A 17356-nucleotide genomic window follows, 5' to 3' on the forward strand; every position below is an offset into this window, starting at 1 on the left:
CCCGGCGGTGTGGGGCGGTGTATTGAACTGGAATGGGGGGACCGCAGAGCGGCTCCGCCCCGTGTGGGGGCCCCAGCGAGGGCGGGGGCGCCGGGCTCCGGCCCTCAGGGCTTTATTATTGCCCGGCACCCCGAGCCCCGCAGCTGCGAGGAAAGAAGGAGAGCGGGGAATACAGAACGAGAATAGGGGAGCGGGGGGGTACGCGAGGGGAAGGGGGGAGCGGTCGGGGTGGGCGGGGCAGCGGGGGACGGGGCGGGGCGGAAGGGCGGGGCAGCAGGGGACGGGGCGGGGCGGAGGGGCGGGGCGGAGGGGCGGGTGGCGAGGGAAGGGAGAGGATGGAGGAATAGGGTAGGGTAAGGTAGGGATGAGTAGGGTAGGGGTGAGTGAGGGAATAGGGAGGCGGGATGGGAGCGGGGGGCGGGGGGCGGCCGTAGGGGGGGAGGGAGGGGAGGGCTAGGGGGGAGAGGGAGGGGGGGGGGGTTAGGGGGGGGGGGTGGGTGTGGGGGGTGGGGGAGGGGAGGAAGGGAGGGGAGAAAGGAGAGGTGTAGAGAAACAGAAACATAAAAGAAAAGAAATACAGAGAAAAATATAGAGGAACAGAGATATAGAGCCCCGACCGACAGCACCCTCACCCACCGGACCTCCGAGGAGCAAATGGCTCCGCTCGGGCCTCTCCGCGCCTTAAATTCCCCAAGGCCCCGCCCCGCCAGCCGCACTGGGATCGCTCACACCTGTGCACGCCCCGCCCCTCACACCTGTGCCAGCCCCGCCCCCGGGGCCCGGCCTCCCCGCCCCGCCCCTCTCCCGCCCCCCCCTCCCGCCCATAAAAGCCGGCCAATCCGCGCCTGTTCCGTTTTCTTCGGGGGATGCTTTGCTCGGGATGCTGCGGGAGCGTCGGTCGGAGCGCTGCGAGGAGATCCGGATCGGGGGCTGGTGCTGCGTGGAGCCCGAGGTGCTCAGGTAAGACCGGGATCGGGAGCTGGGCCCGGAGCTTCAGGTCCTGGTCCTGCCGGTGTCCGCTGTGGGAGGCGGACAGGGTATGGGGGCTAGGTGAGACCGGGATCCGGGCTCGGGGATTCCGGTCCTGGTTCTGCTGGTGTCTCCTATGGGAGGCGGGCAGGGTGTGGGTGCTAGGGCTGGATGGTTGAGGCCGGATTGGGACTGGGATCGGGACCGGTATCGTTGCAGGTGGAAAGAGCCGCTCCGGCATGGCTGCTCGGACCGTGCCCGGTAGTGCTCCTCCGGCTGCGGCCAGTGCGGGACTGGGGTCCCGCCGGAGCCGGATGATCGAGGTGAGAATAGGACCAGGACCAGACCGGCATCGCTACAGGTAGGAAGAGCCGCTCCGGAATGGGTGCTGGGACCGAGCCAGGTACTGCCCCTCCTACTCTGCTCGGTACAGATCTGGGGTCCCGCCGGGGTTCTGGGCCGTGGGGAGCCGGGGCTATGATGGTGCTGGGCGCCAGGAGGACGGCGCTTCCCTGGAGCAGCCGCTGGATCGCGGCTGGAAACGGGTAGGGCGGGGGAATCGCCTATGACAGCCCCGGGACCCCATCGGCATCACCGCTCCCTCAGCGCCGCCGCCCGTCCCGCGGGGCGCCCCCTGGCGGACACGGCGCCGCCCCTCAGCCCTGCGGGGACACCGATCCCGGCCCGGCAGCACCGCGGCCACCGCGCTCCCCAGTACCGGGACACCGCGCTCCCCTGTGAGAGCCACAGCGCCCGCATCCCCCTGCTCCGTGTCAGCATCCTCGGGGGATCCCCGCCGAACGACCGGGACTGGGGCTGCTGCTCCCGCTGCGGCTGTACCCGGTGTGGGCCTGGAGGAGGCCAGAAGCCCCCGAAGGGCTGGCAGCCCTCGCGTCCTAGGGATCTGCAGGAGGAGCTGTGCCTGCAGCGTGCCGAACACACATCTCGGTGTGGGTACCGGGACAGTGCTGGCACAGACATGGCTAAAGCGCTGCCTGCGGTCCCTCAGCCAGGGGCTGCTCTGAAGAGGCACACGGAGATGCCTCAGCCCGGACAGACACCACCGACAGCCCAGAAGGACCCCAAGGAGCAGCTGGCATTACCTGGAATGGAGGCACAGACCGTTTGCAGAGGGGCTCAGACAGCAGTTCCTGTTTCCGACCTCCCAGAGCTCCCAGGTATGTCTCGGCCACCCCAAATCTCCTCTCTCCTTTCCAGCCTGAGGCCATCATCCCTCAGCAGCGCTAAAGCCAAAGCCATCTTCCCTCACAGGTATTGAATCCCAATCAGTATACTTGGGAGATGCCTCAAAATCAGATGTTCAACCAGGATGAAGTTTGGAACTTCCCAGGGAGCCAGCTGGAAGTGCAGAAGTGAAGGAAAGCTTTTGCAGGTGGGTCCCACTGGATGTGTGCTGAAGGCAGGGATGTGCATCCCTTTTCCTGAGGGGAAAGAATGTGTAGAGGCTGCTGCTGAGGCTCTGAAAGGAGCTGGGTTTCTGCAGGGAGAAGTGTGCTGCCTCAGCACAGGCTGGGAGTGCATCCAGCCACTGCCTTGTCCTGCTTTAAAATATCAACTGGAGCCCGAGCTCCAGGGTTGGGGGGTGAAATCAGCTGGGTTCCAGGGAACTCTGCCAAGTGACCCCAGGGACATCAGGGGAGCTGGGGGATGAGGGTTTTAAACAGCAAGTTCTATAGAATATAGACTGTCCTTGTTCTGATCTCACTGAGCTTCCCTGGAACCTCTGCTGGCTCCTGACACAGCTGGTGCAAAAGTGGTACCTCTGCATGGGAATTTCCACTCTCCATGAGGCGCTGTCAGGTTATTCCAGCAGGAATTCATCAGGGAATGTGGGGCTGTGGGTACAACTCACCTGAACTAGCAAAGCTGATAGCAAACCCCAAATCTAGGCACCACATAGAGAACAATCTTTGTGCTGGCCTGTCAGCTAAAACCCCTGGGCTGGGAAATTTCTGCAGCCAAATACATGGAATGCTCTAAATCCCAGAAGCCAGCATTTCCCAGGGGGACAATCTAAGTTCCAGGGTAGCAGCTGGTGTCCTTCCCCTGCTGCTGGTGGGACAAATTCCCCTCAGAACGGGCAGGAGCTGGGAGCAGGAGGGGCAGGAGCGGGCCTGGGGAAGTGCCGGGAGGTGAGGCCGCTGGAATGCCGGCTGAATCGGGAGGTGAGGCCGCTGGAATGCCGGCTGAATCAGCTGGGAACATTCCTTCCCTGCAGGAGCCAGAGCAGATCCCTCCTGGCCAGGCTGGGGGCAGCCGCTGGATCTGCTCTGGGGTAGAACCTCCTGCCCTGCCAGCAGCCCTGACTCTGCTTTCCCTCCCCGCTCCTCAGGGTGTCAGGGCCGCCGTGAGGGAGCTCAGACCCAAAAACCCCACAGCCCACAGAGTGAACGATCCCAACAGAGAAATGCAGCGTTGTGATAAAAAACCTGTTAAAAAGGCTGTGACAACACTGTAATGGGATTCCCAGGAACCTTCTGGTTTGCTCCTGGTTCTGTTTTTATGTATTTTTAGTACCTCAATAGGCAGTTTGTAGAATTTATTCTGGGACTCAGAGGTTGAGCAGGGCTGGCTTTGGATTGGCCTTCACCTCTGCTCCCACTTGGGCCGAGCTGGGCGGACTCATCCCCTCAGCTCTTCCCTCCAAACCATCCCTGACTCATTTCCCTGCAGGTGAACCCGGGTTTGGCCCCAAGCTGTCCCCTCCCCGCCTGCCCTTGCCCTCACGGTGTCCCTTCTGTTCCCCACAGTGCCCTGGGGACACCAGGGAGGTCCCTCTGCCTTTCTCTGCCCCTCTCCAGCCCCGGCCGCTCCTCTGCTCGCTCTCTCTGCCCCTGTCCCACACAGCGGGGCACAAAAGGGGAAAGGGTTCATAAATTCAATTAATTCTGCAATTAATTAATGTATTATTTCCAATTCCCCAGTGAGAAAAACACAAACTCACAGCCACCGAGGCCTGATGGGTTCCCGCAGTGAGAGCTCAGCACACATCCACAGAGGTAAGTCCAGCATCTGAAGGAAAAAACAAAACACAGGTGAAAAATGTGATTTATTTTGCTTCTAAGTTATTTCAAGTTCTTAGAGCACAGCCAACGTTTGCTCTTGATTTTGGTTGGGTGAATTGTGAGCAGTGGGCACAGGTCATGCCATTCATGAGGGCAGAAAAAGTAGATTGGGCTCACCTTATTTCAAGTTATTAAAAAAGACTTATAACTCTTTAAACACAACACCCTTCAATTATCATAATGTTTCTTCCTTGTAAAAAGTCCTAATACCAGTCTCAGGCTTACACAAGAGACCCTCCCCACAACCAAACAAAAAAATCAAACTAATGTACCAAAAGTAGACCTTATTAACCTTAAAAATACAACTCAACCATATCCAAAAATAACTCCAAATTTATTTCCTCCAAACACCAAATACTCTTCAAATTCTAAATCAAAACTCTTTAAAAAAGTATCAAAAACCATAAAAAATGCTTCAAATAAAAGAAACCTGAACCTATAAGTAAATATTACTCAAAGGCCACAAAAAAACCCAAAACAATCTAATAAATACAAAAAAAACCCATTATACAAATCATTACCATTCTAAATGTAACATAAAGGAAAATATCTTAGTAAGACACAGAGCTCCAAATAAACAAAACTACAATGTAAAGATATACATAATAATAATAATTCAACAAACTGAAGTTCCTCCAAAACCAAAATACTTCAAAAACTTCAATATTTATAACTAACAGCCTTCAATAAGTCAAGTATTAATAAAATCAAAGAAAATTCCATTTCACTACATTTAAGTCTAAATAGTCTTAAATTTAATTTTATCACTGTAATGTTATATTAAAATTAGGTTTATTATTCCTTACTATCAGAATTCATTATTTCTAAAATTAAACATTATTTAATAGAACTTAACCTAAATTTTATTAAAAATCATTTATCTAAACTATAAAGTATATAGTTAATTTTCTTTAAAAAGTAAAACCACTCAAATTAAAACAACTAAAATAAAACTCTAACAAACACCTACTCATAAATAAAAAAAACCAGTTTATTACGTCATCCGTTTAATAAAAAATGCTATTCTTCATTACAATCTCTAGTTTTTATCTTTTATAAATAACACAAAAAAAGCAATTACTATTAAGATCACATTATTTTAAGATTTTTATTCTATTTACCTAATATATAAATATTTTCAAAAAGTTAACTTCTCCAAACACTTAGTACTAATACAATAATTATAGAAAATTATTGTTTGTAATAAACATTATTTATAACATATTATTAGAATATTTCCAACCAACTTTCACATACTTTACCGTCTCTTTATAAAATTACCAAAACCACATAATTTCAAAATCCCACTTTTTTATTCTCTAACTACTTATACATCTCTGAAACCAAGTTAACTCCCTAACTAGTCTCTACACTAACTCTGTAATTTAACCTAATATTATCTCATCATTTTAAATATTTTTCAAAGTTACAAAAATATAAACCTTATTAAAAACCTCCTCCAAACTATTAATCTTATAACTTTCCTCAGTTATTATTACAAAAACACTTCTATAAAAATCCAACTACAACATTAATTTATTTTTCTAAGTTTCATACTAAGTATTCAGCCTCTCCTACAGCTACATTTCCTGCCCCCTCACACTCTCAATATCCAAATCCACAATCCTGTCTATAACCACTTTCAAATCTTTAAAAAATAAGTTTACTATACTCAAAACATCTCTATTCTAAAAATACTTTTAAAAACCCAATTATTAAATGATTTAATTAATCCTTAATCCTAAAATTTTTACTCATAACTACATTTTTTAAAAACATTACATAAAAATGTATTAAGTAACATCCACCAATTACAATTTAAACTATAATCAAACTCTAAGTCTACCGAAATAAAATAATTAACAACAATCCCAAATGTTTGCTATATCAAAAATAAATTTCAAATAGTTTTAACTTAACAATTTAACTTTATCAATATAACAACTAAACCTATTTTTAACTACTATGTAACCTTCCACTAATTTCAAATTTATCAACGGTTACAAACTCTAAAATAATATACAATATTTTAATACTTAATAAATATATCATTTCACATGTTACTAATTATATATAATCTAAATAATTCCTAATTATTTTTTTCTTTACTGCATACATTATTTTAATATTTCTCCATACTTATAACAAAAAATATAATAACATCTTAAATAAGTATCTCACAAATCTCTATGCAATTTTATAAACCAAGATGTATCAATAGTTTATTTCTCAGATGAAAAAATAAAGTTTACCTACATCTCAGCAAGTACAAAAACCCTGGTAAATTTCCATAAAAAACATAAAACCACATCACACAAAAACCACACTGACAACTCCAGCACTAAAAAATCAATGTAAATACAAATGGAAATTACACAAAAATTCCAGCTTACACCTAACATCTTGTATTACACCCACCAAAAACTATTAACTTTAAGTGTCTTTATAAATATAAAAATCAATAGTATAAAATTCTTGTTAAATAATAACCTATAAATATAAAATTCAATCAAATATTATGCCTCTATTTAGTTTGTTTACTTTTAATTATACAACTTTACCAATGAACCAACCTAAACCAAACATTTAAATAACTTCAACTAAAGTTTCAAGTTTAAATACTTTGTATTTGTCACTACTCAAAGAAATCCATTCTTTACTTACCTAATCAATACACCAATTACAAATTATCCATATAAATCTATTAATAAAAATTTCTTAATACACAGTGAGAGGGGAGATGTGGGAATTGGAAAACCAGAAACTTCCAGAGACACCCAAAGATTTGATCTGCAGCCTGGGAAGAAGCTTGGATTGATGTAAAAATACAACACACAGGCATGAACAGAAAAATAATAGATAAAGCAGGTAGGCCTGTGGCTGTTTCTAATTAATGGCCAATCACACTCAGCTGGCTCACACTCTCTGTCCCAGCCACAAGCCTTTGGTATTCATTCCTTCTTTTTCTACTCTTACCTGGCCTGCTGATGAGATCCTTCCTTCTATTCTTTTAGCATAGTTTAACGCCATAGATACAATAAAATAACAAACGGGCCCTGTGCCCCACGGAGTCAGGGCCTGTCCCTTCCCTCCCCCTGCCCTGTGAGCAGCCCCGGCTGGGCTGGGCTGGCAGCAGTGGCAGCCCCAGGCAGTGAGGGCAGCAGAGAGGGCAGGAGGAGCCCTGGGTGCCTCTGACTCACCCACAGCAGGGCACGGCTGGGCTGGGGCTGCTCAAACACCAAAGGTTTGGGCAACGCTGGGAGGAGTTTGGGGATTCTTCCTGGCCTGAAAGAGAGGAGGAAAAGAAAATTATTGCACTGTGGAAGTCAAAGGATCCAGCTTTCACACTTGTGCTCTGCTGGCTCACTGTGGGGTTTTATCCATGAGAGGTGACACCAATTCAAACATAACAGTGCCCTTTCCCAGCATTTCTATTCCTAACCATTTCAGACATTAAAAGGAAGCTCATTTTTCTTACTGCATTCTTTGCCTCATTTAACAGAACCATTTTTATCTCCCTTGTCAGTCCTTCAGCACTGGGCTCTGTACAAAGGGATGGTGCCTCACAAGCAATCCCAAAGAGAAACCCCTCCAACGCTGCCAGGGGAAGGTTCCAAGGCACTCCAGAGCACAGCCAGCTGTCCCTGCCCTGCCAGGCCACACAGCCCTGTCCCATCCAGCTGGGCTGGGCAGGCCAGGCAGGGGCTGCCCTTCCTCTGGGAGCACAGAGAGACAGCCTGGGCAGCACCTGGGAACAGCAGGGGAGAGGCAAAGGGAAAATGCTTTCTGTCAGAAAATGAGTGTCTGCAATCACAACTTCTGGACAAATTCAGTAACACACTTTCATATGATAAATATGGGCCCTGCCCATCCTGCCAGCCCAGGGGAAAGCAGGAAGGAGAGCTACAGGAACAGCAGGAGGGCAGAGTCCCTTATTTGGATGGATTTCCCAAAGTCTCTGCTGCACTGTACACTCTGTGCTCTCTAAAAGAATGGATTGCTGCTACAAAAATGATATTTTCTCAGCCACAGCCAGGGCAGGGTGAGCTACAGCTGCAGAGCCAGGTGTGGGGGAGAGCTGGAGAAGTGAGGGAACAGGCAATCTTGTCAAAAATAAATCTTGTTTAGATTCACCAGTGCTGGGAACAAGGCAAACACGCTGTCCTGGATGCATCAGGGCCACAATGGCCCTGGTTTTGTTGTTGTCCTTTGCCCCCAAGCTTTGGCCTCACCCCTCTCCAGAGGAGCAGGGAATTCCTGCAGGGTCAGGGGACTCTGCTCCCACTGCAGGGATGTGCCCAGGAAAGGAGGGAGCTGTTCACAGTGCCTGAGCAGTGAGGAGCTGTGCCACGGGCAGCTGGGGCTGGAAACCCTCACTCAGGATGGCACACTGGCTGTGCCAGGAAGCACCTGCACTCACCTGTGCCATTTCTGTGATGTGTCAGTCAGAAATCATGTAACCAGCACCTTGCTCCTCACTGCACCTCTTAGAAATACATTAAAAACAGAAAAACCCCAAACAAACCAACCAAACAGCACCCACAGAAGAGAGGACTCAGTGCAGCATCACCTCAATGTTCTGCCCAGGGATGGACAGAAAGGAGGAGGAAAGCTGTTCTGCCAGTGCTGCCAGGTCTGCACCAAGCAGTCTGAAACAGCCAAAATTGCCTCACCTGCACTTCCCTCCCTGCCCTGGCTGCTGAGGGACAGAGGCACCACAGCCCAGGCTGGCAGCACTCACACCCTGCTGGCACAGACACCTCCATGTTCCATCTCTGGCCCAGCAAACCCAGGGTGTTTCTGCTGTCCTGTCACACTTGGCAAATGTCACTGACATGGATGCAGGCACAGACACCCTGTGTGGCTCTGGGGTCAGAGCCCCTTTGGCACAAAAACCCCAGAGAAGGTTGGAAGGAATCTGATAAATCTTCCTCACACAAAGCTCCAGTTTATCAGATTATGCTATTTTCTGACCCAGACATGGGGCAGCTGAGAGGCATTTTAAAAACTTTGATTCCATGTTCAGTCTCATGCAAAGGGTGAGACAATACAGATGTTAGAATTCACCATCACAATCAGCAGCCAACTATTTCCTAATTCCAATACACTGTAAGTGTTTCTTGGCCTGTCAGCTTCTGCCACACCATGCTGTAAATGCCTTCAAGCCAATCATCTAAAATTACCCCTTGTGAATCCTATTACAATGCATCTTTCATAGTTCTATTTCTCTCAGGTATCCAGTCTTATTTACAAACCATCCTTTAAAACTTGTTTCTAGCTCCAGTTCTCTCAGCAATGCCTGTCCTGTTCCGTGGCATTTCTAAGTCAGCATTTCTTATCTCAGAATTTCCATACAGATCCACACTATGTGAGCCTTCTGTCAAACTCTGGAAATTTCCTGCACATCCATTTCCCTCCCAGAGCTGTTCCCTGCCCAGCCCAGGGGCTGTGGGTGCTGCTGCGGGGCACAGGGGCTGGAGGGCACTGCAGTGTGACATTAAACCAGCAGAGCAATTGCCAAGCACAAAGAGATCCATCCTCACCTGCTCTGATGGCTGAATCCCTGCGGCTCATCCTCGGCTGTCCCTGCTCCAGGGAGGATGGCCTGGGCTCACACGCTGCCCTGCCAGCAGAAGGGAAAGGGTTAATGGAGCTTTGGGGCACATTCTGTCCCAGAGGGGTTGGGCACAGGCACGGGAAGCTCTCACACACACGGAAAGGGTTAATGGGGGCACATTCTGTCCCCAGAGGGGTTGGGCACAGGCACGGGAAGCTCTCACACACAGGGAAAGGGTTAATGGAGCTTTGGGGCACATTCTGTCCCCAGAGGGGTTGGGCACGGGAAGCTCTCACACACAGAAAGGGTTAATGGAGCTTTGGGGCACATTCTGTCCCAGAGGGGTTGGGCACAGGCACGGGAAGCTCTCACACACACAGAGAAAGGGTTAATGGAGCTTTGGGGCACGTTCTGTCCCAGAGGGGTTGGGCACAGGCACGGGAAGCTCTCACACACACAGAGAAAGGGTTAATGGAGCTTTGGGGCACGTTCTGTCCCAGAGGGGCTGGGCACAGGCACGGGAAGCTCTCACACACACAGAAAGGGTTAATGGAGCTCTGGGGCACATTCTGTCCCAGAGGGGTTGGGCACAGGCACGGGAAGCTCTCACACACAGATTATCCCGAGCCAGAGCCCTCCAGGGCACCCTGGAGACAGAGAGCAGGAGCAGACCCAGCTGCAGCGCTGATCCTGCTCCTGCTTTCCCCCAGGGGCAGGGACAGCATTCCCTCCCGGCCCCGAGAGCCCCAAGGACAGTCACTTATTGGGGTGGCACTGGAGCTGCCGCTTTGCTGCCACTCCTGCCCTAGAGCCAGCGGGTTTCTGCGGGAGCAGGAGTTATTTGTGCAGGTCAGAGGCTGCACAAATCCCTAGAGCATTCCCTTAGGGACCCAAAGCTTCCCACGTGCCTTTTGCAGTCCAGTTTGTAATTTAAGTGCATTTCGGGAGAGTTTCAATGGGAATGAGGTGCCCCGGTGCCAGCCCAGCATCAGATATGGGGCATGAGGAGACTCACCAGACACATTCCCTGCAGACTCTCCCCTCTCAGCGCTCCAGCTGCAGCATTCGCATTTCTCACCGAGTTCTCTTTCCAGGATTCCCAGCAGGAAACTGGTGGCCGCTTCCAGATGCAAATCCCCAAGGCAGCGCTGCTCCTCTCCCCCCCGAACCCCCCCTGCCTCCATCCTTTCCTCCTTTTATAACCACGGTCCCACCCAGGATTCACAGGGAGGCTTCCAGGTGTTTCCGAGACCCAAATCATTCCAGGTGTTTCAGGAATTAACAGAAATAAGCTCGTCCCTTTTGGGGTAACAAATTATCTGTTGCCCCATTCCCCCTTCTGTCTCCTGTTCCCTAAGGCAAAACACCCGGATCAGGTGGGGGCCAGGGGAAAATGTCAAGTCCAAACCCAAACCAAAGTTGTTTTTCTGTCGGTTTCCCTCAGGACTGTTCAGTTTCCCCGCTGTTCCTCGGCCACAGGAGCAGCTTCTCTCTGGGGCCCGTGGGTGGCACAGGGACCCCCGTCCCGCTGCCTGCCGAGAACGGAGCCCGTCCCATCCCAGCGCAGCCAGAGCGCGGCGCGGGTTCCGCTCCACGGAGCGCGATCGCAGCGAGCCGCGAGTGCCGGCACAGACCCGTCCCGCTCAGCAGCGGCTCCGGCAGCGGCGCCGCAGCACACGCGGCCCTGTGGGTGCCGCCCCGCCCGGGCGGCCCCTGCGCGCCCCTGTCCCCTCCGGCCGCACCCGAGGGCGCCGTGCCCTGCCCGAGCCAGGGCATTGTCCCCATCCCGGCACAGGGACGGGGCGGAGAGAGCGACCCCGCGTTCTGCAGGGCGGGCACGGGGCTGGGCACGGAACCGCAGCCCGGCCGCCTTGTCCCGGGACAGCAGCTGTCCTTGGCCATTCCTGCTGCTCCCAGGGCTAAAACCGTCTGGGGAATTGCTTCTGGTCACAGCCATCAGGTGTCTGACGGGAGTCCCTGAAACAGAGCTGAGCGTCTGTGACAAATGAGGGTGCTGAAGATGGAGTGACAGCAGAGGGAACCTTGTTCCTGCCAGTTACCCATGGGGAGAGAGCAATTCCCAGCTTGGGAAACAGGGAAAGGGAATTCTGTGTCCTCTCCTGCTCAGGATACACATCTTCACTGTCCCATAAAGGGACCATTTGAGCCTTTCGAGAGATTGCCGTGGGTCAAGGATCTCCTGCCTCGGTGTGGTTGGTGATTGTGACAATGACCCGAATAATCAGAGATCAGTGGGAAGTTGTTCAGCGCACCGGCAGTGACAGAGAATGTGCTGGGCTAGTGTCACACGTAGAGCTGGACAATGACCCTGAACACCCCAAAAAGGCAAAGAAACCCTGAGCCACGCTGTGATCAGGCCCCATAGGGGCGATTTATTGGAAGCGCCAGTGAGGAACAACGGGAATTCCCTGGCCCTCAGCTTGGTCCCGCCTGCCCACACCCCCGCCCTCGGGAAGCGCTGCTCTTCCCGGCTGCAAAGCCAACAAACATTTTTTCCTCCGTCCCTTAAAACTCTTCTCTGAAAGCCTCTGTTCTCCCGCGCTTCTCCTCCTCCAGCATCCTCCTCCTCCTCGCGTCTCTCGCGTCCCTCCCCGGGCCCGTGGCTCCGCTGCTCCCCGGCGCTCCGGCAATGAATGGAATTGATGCGATTAATGTAATCGATGTGAGCCTCGCCGGGCGGCCCGGGGCGCCGCGGGCTCAGGCCAGCGCCGGCCGTGCCAGCACCATCAGGCGCTGCAGCTGCTCGTAGGACACGAACATCACCACGTTCCAGGAGCCCAGCCGCAGGAAGGACGGGACGAAGCTGTGCCGGCACAAGCGGGGCTCAGGGGACGTGCGGGGACATCCCCAGAGCGGGGATCCCCCAAATCCTGCCCGCGGCTCGGGGTGTGTGGGGCTCTGTGCCGCGGCCCGGGCGGGGACCGCAGCCGATCGGCAGGAGCTGAACTCACCCCTTGTAGAGGCCGGCGGGGCCGTCCTGCATGAGCAGGGCCAGCAGGCAGCTCAGGGCATTGCGGTACTGCCCGGGGCTGGCGTTCATGTACCGCGTCTTCACCACGTCCACCGGCGACGCCACCACCGTGGCACAGAACCCGGCGCCGAAGGCGGCCACGAAGTGGCACGGGACGTTGTCTGGGGGTGGGCAGGGCCGGGCTTGGACGCTGCAGGGACAGGGATGGCGCCCGGCCGTGTCCCCTCCCTGTGCCGTGCTCACCTGTCATGAGCTGCGCCCGCAGCAGCGCGTCCTTGAGCAGGTCGTAGGTGACGAGCTCGCCGCAGTTGATGATGGCGTTGCGGGCGATGTTGGGCAGCGTCCCTGGGGGAAGGAGGGTGGTGGCGCTGGGACCGCTGCTCACAGCCCCGACTGGAGCATCCTGGGCAGGTGCCCCAGCCCTGCTGTCCCCGTCCTGCTGCCCTTCCTCATGGCCATTTCCATCCCTTGCCCAGGCCCGTCCCTTGCCCAGGCGCACCTCTCCAGAGCCCGCGCACGCCCTCCTCCCTGGCGATGGTGCGGTAGGCGTCCACGGTGCCGCTGTACCGCCGGGGGCTGTCCCACTGGGCCCCGCTGGCCTGGAACCGCACCTTGACCACGTCGGTGGGCTGGGCGCAGGCCACGGCCACGGCGCCCGTGGTACAGCCCGCCAGGAGCCGCGTAGCCATGCTTGTGCCTGCAGAGGACGGGTATTGGGACACCCGGCCCCACAGGGACCCCGGGGTGAGCGGCCCGCGGTGCCACACAGGGGCATCTCAGGGAACTGTGCCCCCAGGGTGAGTTCCTCTCTGGAAAGGGCAGTGCCTTAGGAAGGGGGTGCACAGGGAATTCGGGGACACTCACTCTCAGCGCCCTTGGGGGTGTAGAGCTGCTTCACGGAGTCGTAGAGGCCGATGCGGATGGAGGCGAAGCTCATCTGGCGCTGCAGCCCGGCTGCCAGCCCGCTGTAGAGGCTGCGCGCTCCCTCCGTCCTCACCATGGTGCTCAGCGTGCCCAGAACGCCCCGGTACTCCACCGAGCTGACGGTGCGGGGGATCCGCACCTCGCCCTGGATCTGTGGGTGCCCACTGTGTCACCCCAGCCTCTGCTCCCCCCCAGGTGTGCCCAGCTCCGGGTGGGGCAGTCCCAGGCCAGGTCGCTCCCTCTGCCCGGGGTTTGGATCGTACCTGCAGGCGCACCTTGGCGGTGTCCAGGGGGAAGGTGCACAGGTCGGCGATGCAGCCGGCCATCCCCGCGCTCACGAACTTCACGGTGGCCGGCGGGGGCACCTCGGGGGGCTTCAGACCCACCATGGTGGCACAGGGGCTGGAAGGAGAGGAGGGTTTGTGGGGGAACCGGCGGGCTGCGTCAGGACAGGGCTTCACGTGGCTGTCCTATTTGGCGACCGAGGTGACGAGGATGTGCCGTGGTGGCTCTTGGTGCCTTTGGTCAGTCCCAAAATCCATATCCTTTTCCCTGTCTGCTCCCTTCTACCGCAGGGAAACTGAGGCACGGGGCTTGCTCAGCATGGGATCACCAATGCCCACCCTTCCCTATCCCACCCCAGCCACACAGGGGATGCTGGGTGAGATCACCTCCCCCCGAGTGACCTGCCCGAGCCACGTCCCTCCGTGCCCTCACCGTGGGGACCTCGGCGTTCCAGCTCCTGCCTTGCACAGGCAGCGCCTGAGAGCCGGCCCCTGGCCCCACCCTTATATAGCACCCAGGGCATTCCAGCAGCCAGGATCGGGTGACAGGAAAACAGTGTCCCCCCGGTGGCATTTCACTGATGGCACTGGGTCACCTGGCACCCAGTGAGGTGGCTGCCTCAGCCCTCTGCCCCCTGCCGGGGCTCAGGCATGGGGAGGGGGGCCCTGCCCAGACCCCCTGCATTGCACTGGGGAGGAATGGCGGTTTTTACCCTAAAACCACTCTGGGAAGGACGAGATGCAGAAAACCCTCACCCCATAGCTTACCAAGTGGTTTGGGGGCAGCGCAGCACTGAGCTCTTTGTGCAGGGCAGGCTGGATCCCTTTGCCCAACACAAAGCATGAACCTCAATCCATCCCAGAGAGCTGCTGAGCTCCCAGCAGGATTGCCCCTGCACGGTGCAACGTGTTCCCAAGCTCCCGTGGAGCTGGGTGAGCACCTTGGGGTGAAATCCACCACCAAACCCATGGCACCCTCAGAGCGTGGCTGGGCATTGGGGCTGGGCTCAGGGCAGGGGGCTGGAGGCCAGGGTGGAGCGAAAAAAGGCCCCTTTCCCTCCTTTTTTAAAAACTCTGTGAGTTTAACCCTTGGTGCTTGTTAGCCCCACGTGCAGAAGGGCCCCTCAGGATGTGCTGTGAGCCTCCACACTCACACCTGAGCTTGCCATGCACAAGGTCCTGACACCTGGAGCCACCTTTGCCCCATCCCTCGGGCTCCACACCAAAGCTGCCTGGCACCAACAGCCCTCTCCAGCTGGCTCCTGCCTTGTTTTCCTGCCTGGCTCCAGGGCTGACCCAGAGCTGAAAGGAAGATGTGTTTACCTCATGCCCAAGATACAGCTCGGGGTCAGTGCTGTGACCTCCTCTGTGGCAGCCGGCCCAGCCCAGCTGGCAGCCTGCCCGAGTCTTTTTTGGGATGGCACCAGGAGAAAGCAGCCTGCACGTCACTCCTGTCCTTCCAGGGGACACTGGGTGCCTTTGCCTTCCATCCCCACCAGCAAGGACAGGGGAAGGGGCCACAAGTGCAGGGCAAGCTGTGCCAGCAGAGACTGATGTGTTCAGGGTGTCCCCTAGGGAAAACAATGCTGCAGAAGTGGGAGAAAAAAGGGAATGCTGATCCTTTGGCCGCTGAAATCCTGAATTCCAGGCGTGGCTTGAAAAGCAGCTCAGATTGGAAGTGACCTGGCCCCCATGGGGCTGTGCTGCAGGGTGACACTCGACTCCTTGGCAAAGCCCTGCTCTTTCCATGTGTTCCTGGCCACCCCAGCTTCCAGCAGCATTTCTCTGACCTGGAGCTCATGTGGGAGAGACTCCTGTCTACTGTTGAGGAAAGGTTCCTGCCCTCCATAGGGACACTTTGCACAGGCTGACAAGAAAACAGGAATTTTATTGAAACAAACACTGGAGAGAGCAGTACAAAAATAACGGAGCTCTGCTGGCATCAAAGTCTGTTCTCTGAAAGGTGTACAAAAATAATTTAAATATAAATATAAAAGTCTCATCTTTCTAGTCACCCTCTTTTGTACACCCACCAGATTTTATGTGCCCTTGGTCTGTGTTCACACAGACTTTGGGCACCTGAGGAAACAGAGAATTGTGCTGCCCACCAACTATTTTTGAAAGGGCTATTTCACTGGAATAAATCCTAAAACTTGACTAGTTGGAGAGCAGATAACAGGTCATGGGTTACCCACAGGGGTGTGTCTCACTGGGGACCTGCCCCTACAGGACACAGCTCCCTGTGGGTGCCACAGGCTTTAAGCCCTTCTAAACAGGGGACTCCAATTAACCAACCCATGAGGCAAACTAAAAGGAGAGCCTGAAGGCTGCGGCCTCCGCTCCCCTTCCCCGGGGGGCTCTGCCTTGGCCCGTGCCTGGTGAGGAGCTGTGCTGTGCAGGGTCTCTGGGCAGCACTATTCCTTGGTGCAGAGCTGAGCAGAGAAGATCCTGGCGATCCTCTGGGCCTCCTCCTGCGAGAGCTGCGGGCTGGGCCGCGGCCGAGCCGCTCTCCGGTAGGGGATCCCTGCAGGCACCGCTCCACTGCTGCCCTGGGGAGAGAGGCAGGGTCAGAGCTCCGCCTTCAGCCGCGGCAAACCACAGGGCTGGGCAGAGGGCGGCAAGCTGGATACACAGAAAAACCACCCCAAGGAGAAAGAGAATGATCTGAACCCAGAATGGGGCTCTGGTGTGTGACCCTGTGAGTGCCCGCCCCTGGCCAAAGCCTCCCCGCACAAAGCCAAAGGAATGGCGGTGCTGTAGTCACTGGGACCTGACTGCATTTTGGCTTTCCATTATTGTTTTACTTTATAATTTCCAGAACCCTGAAGACCAAATCTCACAGAGGAGAGGCAATGCTCTGTCAACAACAAATCCTAAGCCTGTTGACAGGACAAGGCAGGGAAGGGGTTTAAACTAAAAGAGGAAAGATTTAGATTAAATATTGGGAAGAAATTCTTCCCTATGAGGGTGATGAAGCCCTGGCAGAGGGTGCCCAGAGAAGCTGTGGCTGCCCCTGGATCCCTAGAAGTGCCCAAAGCCAGGCTGGATGGGGCTTGGAGCACCTGGAAGCCATGGCAAGGGACGGGGCTGGATAAGCTTTAAGGTCCCTCCCAGCTCAAACCACCACTGTGATTCCCTGATAAATGGATGGGCCAGGCTCAGGTGCCTGCAAGGACCCCAAGGCAGCAGCCCAGGAGAGGAAAAGCCCTGGCTTAACCAGTGTCATCTCCTCTGTGCCCTGCCAGCAGCCTGGCTGTGTCCCTGATGCTCCAGCAGCACCAGGAAATGAGTAATTTCAGTAACACAAAAAACCACAAATCCCCCCAGCTAGTTTAGAGCTGGGCTGTGCTGTGGAGCACTGAGCAAAGCAATCCTGCTTAGGGAGCCTTTAAGGGAGGAAGCTGGGGGGCCAGGAATGTCTTTGGGAAAGCTGATCTGCCAAGCTGGCCTTTCACCTACATCCCTGGGCCTTGGAAAGGTCTCCTGAGGTGCCCAGCTCCCTCCCAAGAAATGGCACCAGGACCCTGTTGTGAGCACTTTGAGA

The 17356-nt window shown here is 54.0% G+C and overlaps 3 protein-coding genes and 1 long non-coding RNA gene across 15 annotated transcripts in view; 1 reads left to right on the top strand and 3 right to left on the bottom strand.

The window, feature by feature from the left end:
- Nucleotides 1-518: 518 nt before the first annotated feature.
- Nucleotides 519-2217, top strand: LOC141728219 (uncharacterized). The gene is made up of 4 exons (XM_074535498.1): nt 519-960; nt 1189-1330; nt 1576-2092; nt 2188-2217. The coding sequence occupies exons 1-4, from the start codon at nt 867-869 to the stop codon at nt 2215-2217; spliced, it is 783 nt and encodes a 260-aa protein (XP_074391599.1). The 5' UTR covers nt 519-866.
- A 1698-nt stretch (nt 2218-3915) lies between these two features.
- On the bottom strand, nt 3916-11380 carry LOC141726040 (uncharacterized). Of its 2 annotated transcripts, XR_012577519.1 has the most exons (4): nt 10628-11380; nt 9599-9678; nt 7256-7340; nt 3916-4002 (listed from the first exon to the last, which is right to left on the bottom strand). It is a non-coding gene; the product is annotated as an uncharacterized LOC141726040 (long non-coding RNA). The 2 variants fall into 2 exon arrangements; XR_012577518.1 differs by lacking the exon at nt 3916-4002 and having other exon boundaries at nt 7095-7340; nt 10628-11379.
- Nucleotides 11381-11975: 595 nt separating this feature from the next.
- On the bottom strand, nt 11976-14367 carry LOC141726036 (putative mitochondrial transporter UCP3). Its single transcript, XM_074530307.1, has 7 exons — nt 14246-14367; nt 13792-13930; nt 13469-13679; nt 13104-13301; nt 12848-12949; nt 12585-12765; nt 11976-12436 (listed from the first exon to the last, which is right to left on the bottom strand). Exons 2-7 carry the CDS (start codon nt 13915-13917, stop codon nt 12331-12333), a joined length of 924 nt encoding a protein of 307 aa, XP_074386408.1. The 5' UTR covers nt 13918-13930; nt 14246-14367; the 3' UTR covers nt 11976-12330.
- A 520-nt stretch (nt 14368-14887) lies between these two features.
- Nucleotides 14888-17356, bottom strand: part of C2CD3 (C2 domain containing 3 centriole elongation regulator) — a 39237-nt gene continuing 36768 nt past the window's right edge. For all 11 annotated transcript variants that reach the window (XM_074530192.1, XM_074530232.1, XM_074530222.1 and 8 more), the window contains one exon: nt 14888-16361. In XM_074530192.1, the coding sequence (XP_074386293.1) occupies nt 16227-16361 (135 nt within the window). In that variant the 3' untranslated portion in view covers nt 14888-16226. The remainder of the gene's footprint in view (nt 16362-17356) is intronic.

The sequence above is a fragment of the Zonotrichia albicollis genome, chromosome 2 (assembly GCF_047830755.1).
Source record: "Zonotrichia albicollis isolate bZonAlb1 chromosome 2, bZonAlb1.hap1, whole genome shotgun sequence".
In the NCBI taxonomy this organism is placed as follows: Eukaryota; Metazoa; Chordata; class Aves; order Passeriformes; family Passerellidae; genus Zonotrichia; species Zonotrichia albicollis.

Excerpts from the sequence above, each read along its gene's own strand:
- LOC141728219 (XM_074535498.1), top strand. The coding sequence starts at position 867 with ATGCTTTGCTCGGGATGCTGCGGGAGCGTCGGTCGGAGCGCTGCGAGG. Across the intron at positions 961-1,188 it reads GTGGAGCCCGAGGTGCTCAG|GTGGAAAGAGCCGCTCCGGC; the intron begins GTAAGACCGGGA and ends GTATCGTTGCAG. Across the intron at positions 2,093-2,187 it reads CTGGAATGGAGGCACAGACC|CCTGAGGCCATCATCCCTCA; the intron begins GTTTGCAGAGGG and ends TCTCCTTTCCAG.
- LOC141726036 (XM_074530307.1), bottom strand. The coding sequence starts at position 13,917 with ATGGTGGGTCTGAAGCCCCCCGAGGTGCCCCCGCCGGCCACCGTGAAG. Across the intron at positions 13,302-13,468 it reads CACCCCCAAGGGCGCTGAGA|GCACAAGCATGGCTACGCGG; the intron begins GTGAGTGTCCCC and ends CGTCCTCTGCAG. Across the intron at positions 12,766-12,847 it reads GCGGGCGCAGCTCATGACAG|ACAACGTCCCGTGCCACTTC; the intron begins GTGAGCACGGCA and ends GCCCACCCCCAG.